The sequence below is a fragment of the Amia ocellicauda genome, chromosome 23 (assembly GCF_036373705.1).
Source record: "Amia ocellicauda isolate fAmiCal2 chromosome 23, fAmiCal2.hap1, whole genome shotgun sequence".
Taxonomy (NCBI): domain Eukaryota; kingdom Metazoa; phylum Chordata; class Actinopteri; order Amiiformes; family Amiidae; genus Amia; species Amia ocellicauda.
In genome coordinates this window covers 5,115,662-5,126,283 of record NC_089872.1, presented here as the reverse complement: position 1 = coordinate 5,126,283, position 10,622 = coordinate 5,115,662, and the positions used below count along the sequence as shown (strand labels likewise).

The window sequence follows — 10,622 nt, the reverse complement described above, 5'->3', positions numbered from 1 at the left end:
GCAGTAGGTTGGAAACCTTGTTATTGCATTCAGTTGTCCAGTACAGATTAATTAATTACCTTACTATTATAAAAAGTACATCAGGACAAGAAAATTAGTTGATAATAGCTATAACATAAAATATAAAAACAATAGTGACCTCACACTGCACAGTAACTATAGTGCTGTCAAATGACCTCACACTGTACAGTAACTATAATGCAGTCTAATGATCTCACACTGTTGAGTAACTATAGTGCAGTCTAATGACCTCACACTGTACAGTAACTATAGTGCAGTCTAATGACCTCTCACTGTACAGTAACTATAGTGCAGTCTAATGACCTCACACTGTACAGTAAGTATAGTGCAGTCTAATGACCTCACACTGTACAGTAATGATGCTATCATATGATGTTGGTATTGGTATTTTAAAACGGTTTGGACCTGATATCCATTCAAATGGTCAAAAAGTTTAGCAATTAAAGAGTTTTGATTAAAACATAATTTTTATTCAGTCTCATTTCTGGTTGCATTAAAGATTTTTCAAAACCTTGGAACCTAATTCAGGTCTGAAGGAATGGCAAGTGGGGCAATCTGCCATTCTCTAATGTGATCATAAACACAGCTGCTGATCTCATACCTGTAATTTTGAGAAGTCTTACTATGTCAATTGTGTTTTCCCCATATAAATCAGACCATCATATATGAGGCTCACTCCATTGCTGTGCCTGAATTGTGAACTCTTATGTCTTACTGAAGCATCTTATTTAGTCATTCTAAAGTCTGTCATAACTGTCCTAAATGTGAATTGAAACCACCATATCAGTTTATAAATAAGTCTACTTGGCATGAAATGCAAACATGAAACTGTCCTGCATTTCATTTGGTATTTACATCTAAATTAGATGAAAATTAATACAAACGAGGGGGAGGGGAATGCTTTAAAATACACCGATCAGCCATAACATTATGACCACCTGCCTAATATTGTGTAGGTCCCCCTTTTGCCACCAAACCAGCCCTGACCCGTCGAGGCATGGACTCCACTAGACCTCTGAAGGTGTGCTGTGGTATCTGGCACCAAGACGTTAGCAGCAGATCCTTTAAGTCCTGTAAGTTCCGAGGTGGGGCCTCCATGGATCGGACTTGTTTTGGAGATGCTCTGAGCCAGTCGTCTAGCCATCACAATTTGGCCCTTACCAAAGTTGCTCAGATCCTTACGCTTGCCCATTTTTCCTGCTTGTAACACATCAACTTTGAGGACAAAATGTTCACTTGCTGCCTAATATATCCCACCCACTGACAGGTGCCATGATAATGAGATTATTAGTGTTATTCACTTCACCTGTCAGTGGTCATAATGTTATGGCTGATCGGTGTGTATATACATATTATATATATATATATATATATATATATATACACACACACACAAAAACAGAAATAGGATTAAAACATTTGCAAATGCTATATTCACTTGTGTGATGCAATGTATCGTACGACTCAAACACGGCCCTTATCAATCGATCAATTTCCACCTGTTGTTCAATTCTCTCGAGCCATGAGGGCATGGTTTGGTAAACAACGGTATGTAATTTTAACTCGAACCCGAGCCACAATTAAGGATGTCATTAACTTAAATATATGTGGTCATTCAGTTACATGACTGTCCCTCACTCAAATTGCGAACACTTTCCATCAATCAATACAAATTAATGACATGATCACACATGTGCTCTATAATGATGTATCTAGTGGATTCTGGTTTTATGGTTTAACTCCACTACAAAATACAAGTGTATTTGGATAAAGAAATGCCTGTTTTTTACCCTCATTACACATCAACAGCTGTCTTAGACTATTTTTAATTTCATTTTAAAGGAGTAAACATCTTTAATTGAACAAAACTACACACACTGGTCTGGAAATCTTCATTAATTAGTTTAAAGTTTAAAGATATGTTTTGGCAGACAGAGCAGTTTGCTGAAGTTTTATTTGTGCTGAAGTTTAGCTAAAAAATAAAATAATAATAATCAGAATAAAAGCCATTTCAAACCAAATACTTATTGCTTAAACTGCAGTGTCAACCTCCATCTGAAAAAAACAAGCAAACATCACAGCTAGGAAAGAAAGGTTTTGTTATCCTATACAAATTCATGACTGCCCAGCAGAGGGGTTGATACCAGCTGGATCTGAGGTGCAGATTAAAGTGATTTATGAAAGCTCATTCAGAATGATTTTGAATTCAATCTTAAAACTGTTCAGTTGAAAGTCAGTCAGACATCATACTGGAGTAAACAAGAGCAAAGCACAAAGCAGGCAGTTTGCTACACAGCAGGTGACATTACGGCAACAAACCAAATGCTTTATTTACAAAAGGGTTTCACAATTATGTGGCATGTATGTCTGTAATATGGTCGGCAATAACAAAAACTTGGAAGGAAACATCCAGATAAACTTATATAAAAACAAGAGCTGTGCTATAGAAGGATTTCTATATAAAAACAAACAAATATGAATCCACACAATCCAGCTAATTCTCTGGGCACTTCTTGTACTCTTCAGATCAGGTCAGCAACTGCACAAAAAAACACAAAAAAGGGGTTAATTAGGAAGAATCAGTTTACTTCTTCAATTAAAAGCATTGTATAAGCCAGTAGAAATTAAATGTGAATACAAATCAGTGAAAAAAAATTCATGACTGCATACTATTAAGGATTTGTTTTACATTGTAATTTGAATAATGCCAAAGAGAAACAAAATTACACAAAGCTGGTTAGTCAGAATTAAATAAGTAAAACATGAACCAGTAAGTACTCAGCTTCATTATATTATTTGTTTACATAAAAAAGAACACGACAGATCTAAAGAATATAAAATAAATCCTGCTACAATGTCAAACACATAACTTGAGGAACACAAGGATGTGAATTATGCTTTCAACAATAGATTGTGCCTTTAGTGTGTTTAATGTACTACCTTTATTTATTAAATCAATATCACGGTGTTGGAGAGGCTTTGGCAATGAAAATACATAAAAAAAAACTGAGACGCCTAGATAAATGCACACAGCTTTGCTTATAAACTACAATGTCAAGTGGAAGGTTACCGTTCATGGGCATTTCATCAATCTGTGTGGAGTAGTACTGCTCGATGTCGCGGAGGATACGGATATCGTCGTTCTTCACAAAGTTGATGGCGACACCCTTACGCCCGTAACGACCTGATCGCCCAATCCTGCAAATGAGAGAAACGGCAGGAGTGCACGAGCAGCGGCATTCAATTAATGCATGAATACAAACTTACACAAACAGCAATCGTTACATTTACAGTTCTGAAACTGCTCAACAGACAAGAATGAGTAAAATCAATAACAGTTTCAAATGAGTGATGTGAATACTGGACATTAGACGAGACTATCTTGTCTCAGCCGTTCATGACTTCAGCTGATTCGTACCCACTTGGCTATTTTGTTAGTGTAGCCTCTTTAAGAGAGAACTAATACCTGACTTCAGCAGGGGCAGCAAAACAATGTATTTGTTTTTTGTATAGCGCCCTCTGCAGGGTAGCCACACATTGAAATACACAAACAACAAACAATAACTCCTATAGGGTGGCAGATCGCTACAGGAGAATGTAAATATCTGGGGGTCCACGGCTTAAGGCCCAGGCCTAGTGCTTGCCTCCCCTCCAGGTGGTTTCATTCTATGAGTCGAGGATGATTCAAGAGGACCATTTATGGCACATTACCTGTGAATGTACAATTCTCTGTTGTTCGGCAGATCATAGTTGATAATCAGGGACACCTGAGGAACATCCAAGCCTCTGGCCCAAACGTCTGTGGATATGAGAACACGGCTGCAAAAACACAATGACAAATGTGAATGCAGTGGTTCAGCCATCACATACAATTACAATACAATCAACAGGGCAAAATGAGACGTCTTAATGACTGAAGGCAATCAATGTTAATCACTGCATGTACAGAGTAATCTTTTAACCAGTACCAGGGAAACGGGAGGGACATAGTGAGTTAATGCCTACCTAGCGCCTGATCTGAACTCCTTCATGATGGACTCTCGCTCCTTCTGAGGCATGTCCCCATGCATCGAAGACACCGTGAAGTTGGCTTCCCTCATTTTCTCCGTCAGCCAGTCAACCTATTGTGCGTCAGAGAAGCAAAATCATTAAGAGATCCAAACACCACCATGTCAGTCTCCCAATTCAGCAAGCAATGCAATCTGCATAGGAGTAAAATCATTCCAGCCACATTAAGGAGTGTAAAGAACAGAGGATTCCAGTGGATAAGTACTGGTTTCACCTTGGATAAAGGCATCTGTGGAATAAACAGATCATTTCAAAAATGTGGCAGAGGGTGGAACAGGACTGATCCCATTTTCTATTCGCAATCTTGATTTAACTTTAACTTGAGAATTGTGGTGGGGAAAAAACAATCTTTCCAATTATCACCAATTAAGGGCTCAATAATGAGGCAAAAAGGAATTAGGAGTGGGGGATCAGAAGGTACCGGGCCCCCTGGACAAGGACTGGGAAACCTGGATGTCAGCTACTCAACACACACACAGTGCAGAGAAGAACTCACCTTTCTCTTGGTGTTGCAGAAGATGACTGCCTGCGTAATGGTGAGGGTGTCGTATAGGTCGCACAGCGTGTCGAACTTCCATTCCTCTCTCTCCACCGCCACGAAGAACTGCTTGATACCTTCCAGGGTCAACTCATCACTGGAAAGAGCGGGCAGAGCAGAGAAGGCACGTGAAACCAGCTTCAACAAGCTTTATCGTATCACTAGGGTTTCAGAAGCCACGTAGCCATGGACACAAAACGTGAGTTTAAACCAGTATTTATGGAGCTACAATAAAGGGCATGAGGAATAAATGGACGCCACTATAATAATTTGACATGAATCCCAGTTTAAGGGAATGCTGTGATTGAGGATTTAGAGATTGCGTCTCTCTGCTAACAGAGTTGGCATCTTCTGGTCTACAGACTAACTCCAAGCACACTTTGTTTCTATTGTCACTCTTGTATTGCCTATCAGTTTGTGTACCACTTCACGTAACTTTCTTTTGCATCTCCTGGTTTTAGGTAATTGGGTTTTAAATGAAATAAAAACCAAAACATGGCAGCTCCGTTAATACAAAGATATCTTTAAGGCCCCTTACCGTTTGACCAGGATTCGAATAGGGTCAGTCATGAACTTGTTGGTCATCTCCAGGATTTCGTGTGGCAATGTGGCACTGATCAGACACACCTGTGTGGCAGGGGGCAGGTACCTGTACACATCATAAATCTGCTCCTTGAAACCTAAAAGGCAAGGAGGGATGATGTAATTTGTTGTCGCCAGTGGAAATATATCAGTTTGACAAAGAAAGACAGGTTTCTTTTACTCATCTGCAGGGTATACCCTTACCTTTGTTAAGCATTTCATCCGCTTCATCGAGAACCAGCATCTTGATGGCACGAGTCCTCAGGCTCCTCCTGCGGATCATGTCTGTTCAAAGCATAGCACAGACAACTAGGGGTGAATGGCCAAACTAGAACGGATTGCAGTAGCCAAAATGCTGCCATACGGTTATGACACCCACAGTGCTGTAAATCATTACACAAAATCGGACCTCTACCCGAAAGCCACCAATCGAGCGCAGGGATCTTACCAAACACACGTCCTGGAGTGCCAGCAACGACGTGCTGCCCATAATCCAGCTTCCTGATGTCTTCTCCGACATTGGTGCCACCGATACAGGCGTGGCACTGCACGTTCATATAGTCCCCGAGAGCCAGCAATACCTGGAGAAGGAATGAAACTGGTCAGCTCACACGGCTCCCATGCAACCTGGTTCTCTGATCAAATACTCACTGGTGAATACATCACAAAATGAAAGGAAAGCTTACAGAATTTAGTAAAATTGACTCTGCAGACAGATGTCAAAAGTTCTCTTCTGCCCATTTAGTTTTGACAAGGATACAAGTCTGCATTTAAAATTTTATTTTGTAGATAATAGGGCAGGCAAAAGTACTGGCAACCTTTCTTTGAAATAATGATATACATCTCCACATAGATATCTATAACACTGTGGACTTCTATTGGCAAACAACATGTTTTTGTAAGGTTTACTACAGGTTTACTACAGTTCACGAGGATTAATTAGCATAGTAAAAGAAGGTAGATTAGAAACATTTATTACATTAATTGGTACAAAACATTGTTCCCAAATCTAGAGCAAGAGTACTGTTGAGTAATACTTGATATATAACCGTATACCATAAACTGGTATTTGTGCAAGGCAATTTGGAAACATGAGAAAAACTGCAAACTTTTAAAGTGTGAACTTTAAAGGAAGTTGATGATTTCTCCTACAACACTAGTCCAGTGCCACAAAAATTAACATAAAAAATACAACACGGGGTAATAATGAGAGTCTTGTCTTTTTTAAAGTGAAGCAAGGTGGGGGAAAAACAAAGAAACCGGAAAGACTACCTTTTGAATTTGTCCTGCCAACTCCCTGGTTGGAGCCAAGATGAGTGCTTGGGTTTCCCGAACCTGGGAGGGGAAAAAAAAGTGTGCTGCATGCTTAAAACAGAACCAAGCAAGACAAATAAAGTCAAATGAATTGATTTAATAAAGATCAATAGCAGTCATGTCAAATAAAGTGAAAAGGACAGCTTACCTGGATATCCAAGCACTGCAGCACGGAGACGCAGAAAGTGGCAGTTTTACCTGTACCAGACTGGGACCTGCAATCAACAACAACGCAACGTTACGCACTCAGCTGGACAGCCTGCCATTTTAAAACAGGGACACCAAAACATGTTACGCAAAGTGTACTTACTGTGCAATGACGTCCCTGCCTTTGATGATCTGTTTGATTGCCCTTTGCTGGATGGCGGATGGCTTCTCAAACCCTGCATTGGGGGGGAAAGTTAAATTCCTTAGAAAACTCCCCCCTGGTCACGACCAGATTTAACATTTTACACTTTTCCTACCGTTTCCATTACACATTTTCAGTTTAAAAAGTGACGATAAAGAACTAGGACGGGACGGTGCGAATCACGCCGGGACAGATTTGAACCCGGACCTTAGAACGCGTATTTAAACCAACTGAATAAATTGAAAATAAATACATAAAATAAGTCTATAATTCAACATCTTCGTAAGAAATTTACACCGTACGTCACAGGTCCCCCGAAAGGGAGCCAATATCCAACTAAATGTTTACTTGAATTCGTCCGATTTATACAGACGTGGACAGGCCTACACCTCGACCACATCCCCGGGCTCACCGTAAGCGTAGATCCCGCGGAGGAGGTCCTCTCGCAAGCCCATGGTGTCGAACGTGGGGGTCACATCCACCTCCTCGCTCGTCTCGAACTCAATTTTGGTCATGTCCTCATCCTTCAGGAGTCTCTTCCTGACCGGTGCTGGTGTCGCTGCCATGGCGTGGAGAGAAAGAGCTGCAAACGAAGGGAGAACAGCACTGCAGAGCGGCAACAACGAGCCCCGAGCTGGCGCAGAAAGACGCGTGTAAAGTGACGCGTAAACAAGGGCCTAAGCGGCGCGGTGACGTAAGAGGCGGCAACGCACCTGCGCTGCTAACACCGCTGTCATGTGATCAGGGTGGCTAATATCTGATGCCTTAGGTGCTGGCGTGAAGATGTGCCTTTCATCCAAAGCAATAGTAAATAAATGGAGCCTTTGATGAACGGGTCAGTTGTCTAAAAGATGCGCAGATTATAATCTTGTGAATCAATTAATTCGCATATTTGCACAGTCTACTGTTGAATCGAGGAATTACTCAAATGTAATAGGACTAGTACACGGATAGGCAATGGTAAAGGCAATTGACCACTAGAGGGCACCACGCCGCCTTGTTTCTCATATAGCGCCCTCTGCTACCATCAATCATCAATCTATTGAATGACCCAGCATCATGAGGGCTGATCACCACCTAAAACTCATTGCAGGAGAAAAACACCAAATGACTTGCAGGGCATAGCATTCAATCTATTTTACTTGGTTTCATTTTGTATTCATTACATTTTCTCATTTATTTTGATATACCTAATATACATCACGATTCAGCCAGTATTTTACATTCAGCAATTTTAGTAGATTGCATTATTTCTAGTTGTATTGTTTGTATTTATTGTCTGATGTCATAAAATACAAAAATATACAGTTTAAGACATTGTCAAATTTTAAAAACTATGGTGCCATGGTAGAATCTAAGAATGTATCATAGTATATCATAGTAAACCTGTACACCTGCACCTGTACACCTGTTCTGTAGTATACTACAGAATATAAAACCACGTACCATGGTAGAATCTAATAATGTAAAATGATTATAGCAGCAGTAATAATAACAATGAAAACTGCACAAAGTGATTTGGAAGCCTTTATTGTGTTCCATTTCATTTTTGTATTCAACCAAACAGTAATAAAGCCTGATATTTTAGGCAAAACGAGTTTGTGTCGGACATTTGCTGCACACTGCTAAACAACTAGGCTTCTATAAGAATTTAGTGCAAAAACAGTACCATATACAGTACATAATAGAAGAGGGTATGCATTATTTACAAGGTATCTCGGTGAGTTGCTGAAACAAAGAAATCAAATAAAAACATGCCAAACAATACTGTATACATTTTAAATTATACTATAAAGTTAACCCTGATCCATTGGTGTGTGAGTGTATTTTGTACTTTATAATAATGTTTGACAAAATGATGTATCAAAGGAATTATATATTGTGCTGACCAAGTACAGAATGGAATGGATCAAAAGTCATTTAGTTTTGTGATGTTTTGATCTCTCAGTTTCAAAAATATAGAAACTGGAATCATTGCGGTCCTTTCTGTCTGATATTGTAGTCTTCTAATCCTGCTTCCAGGTACTTGGTACAGTTCAGGGATTGATTATTTTTTTATTTTAAATATATATACATACACACATCTTAATTAAGCCTAATTGAGAAGATAACTTAAATAATTTAGTAACTGAGTTTGACACCCCTGGTACAGCACAGTGGGAATTCTTAAAAAAATAAAAATAACTACATGTATCTATAGACATAGCAGAGAAACAAAGTCACGAACACAAATCATTAAAGAAAAAACAGAACACTGGCTTTGTGTAACCATATACACTAAGAGCTCAACAAAACTGTGTAGAATTACTGTATAAAGACACCAGAAAGAATCCTAATGTAGACACAAGTACAACAGCAAATTAATAAATAAACAAATACATATCAACTAAGAAACAATGTTAAATTCCTTGTAAAAAGCATAGGAGAATTGGATGCTTTCAAGAAATGACCAGATTCTAGAATCCTTTGGCTACAAGCAAAGAAATCTTACTTATGTTCCTCTGTTTGGACACTGTAAGTCCAGCTGAGCTTTCTTGAACATGGCGTTGTGAGTGGTTTTAGTGTGGACTGTGGGGTTCTTGGGGTGTTATGCTATCACACAGGGTATTTGTAGGAACTGGTCCAAACCCTGACCACATCCTCTCTAAGCTAGGGCTGGCCAACCCTGGTTGAGCCTCCATCTTACAGGTGTTATAGGACACCCCTTACGTCATCAAATTATAAAGATCTGGAGACACATTCTGAGATATTAAGCAGGCGTTTTGGTAGATTAAGTTGTTGAGAAATTTGAATACCCCTTCAGCCCTAACAGACCAGGTTTCCATATATTGAACACAATTCCTGATTGACTAAAAAGTGTTCAGTCTTTAGAATTTGGTAATTCAGCGTGACCGATAAAATGAACCTAATGCTCATTGTCAGATCTCACAGAGCTCCTGGTGTGGACCTAAGCAGAGGTGATCAGTTGTAACAACCTAACCCAAGCCAAACAAATGTGAGACTGAGCCTAAATATACTAAAGAAATTGTGAATTCACAATGGTTTTGGTTTCTCTCTACTTCAGGTTTGGGTGGCAGGTAGAAATCAAAACATTTGCACATTTTAGGGACATATTTTTAATTTGCTGAAGATTGCACCAGCACATTAAGTCTTCGTTAGGGCTGAAAATGTAATCAGGTTATAAAATAGACATCTGGATCATGAGTTAACAGAAATATAGATGGGGTTGGCTTTTTAGTGTCACCATCACAAAGAAAACAAATTGCCCACCTTCTCAAAAGATTCCACAGAAAATGGCGGCACGAAACATTTACATTTTTGTGGGGATGATTTTCTCTGCTACATACATGGCTTTACACTTCAGCAAAAAAGGTGAAAAGTTTTTTTGAAATATGGTTTTACAACGTGAAGGAACCACATATTCCATTTAAGTATCAGCGCTCTGCGAAATGTATTTCAAATCTACTTTTTGTAAAAAGGAACCACTTCCATTTTTATTTATTCATTTTAATTGAATTTTAAAAACAGCAAAGTCTAAAATTGTGCTTATTTTTTTTCCACTCTTAGTCAAGGCTGTGACAGTATTATACATGATAAGTTATTCTCACAGAGCTTGACAATCTAACATGCACTTTAATATGGTCTACTGTCTTTTTCTAAAGAGTAGGCTGTCTCAGAAAGAAGGAGTGGAAAAGCATGCACATCTTTCAAGTAAGGCCAGAGCCACCTGCTACTAAACCAGGATAAGTC

The 10,622-nt window shown here is 39.2% G+C and overlaps 1 protein-coding gene across 1 annotated transcript; it reads right to left on the bottom strand.

Moving 5' to 3' along the window:
• Positions 1–2,321: 2,321 nt before the first annotated feature.
• On the bottom strand, positions 2,322–7,541 carry eif4a3 (eukaryotic translation initiation factor 4A3). Its single transcript, XM_066696721.1, has 12 exons — positions 7,285–7,541; positions 6,834–6,906; positions 6,672–6,738; positions 6,482–6,544; positions 5,658–5,790; positions 5,414–5,494; positions 5,166–5,307; positions 4,586–4,724; positions 4,027–4,142; positions 3,733–3,840; positions 3,092–3,219; positions 2,322–2,560 (listed from the first exon to the last, which is right to left on the bottom strand). Exons 1-12 carry the CDS (start codon positions 7,436–7,438, stop codon positions 2,544–2,546), a joined length of 1,221 nt encoding a protein of 406 aa, XP_066552818.1. The 5' UTR covers positions 7,439–7,541; the 3' UTR covers positions 2,322–2,543.
• Between the last annotated feature and the right edge of the window lie 3,081 nt (positions 7,542–10,622).

What these genes read in the sequence shown, in the direction of transcription:
- eif4a3 (XM_066696721.1), bottom strand. Translation starts at nt 7,438, where the DNA reads ATGGCAGCGACACCAGCACCGGTCAGGAAGAGACTCCTGAAGGATGAG. An exon ending in TGCAGTGCTTGGATATCCAG is followed by an intron (nt 6,545 to 6,671) that starts GTAAGCTGTCCT and finishes TTCCCCTCCCAG; the next exon opens with GTTCGGGAAACCCAAGCACT. An exon ending in TCTGCAACACCAAGAGAAAG is followed by an intron (nt 4,143 to 4,585) that starts GTGAGTTCTTCT and finishes GACGCACAATAG; the next exon opens with GTTGACTGGCTGACGGAGAA.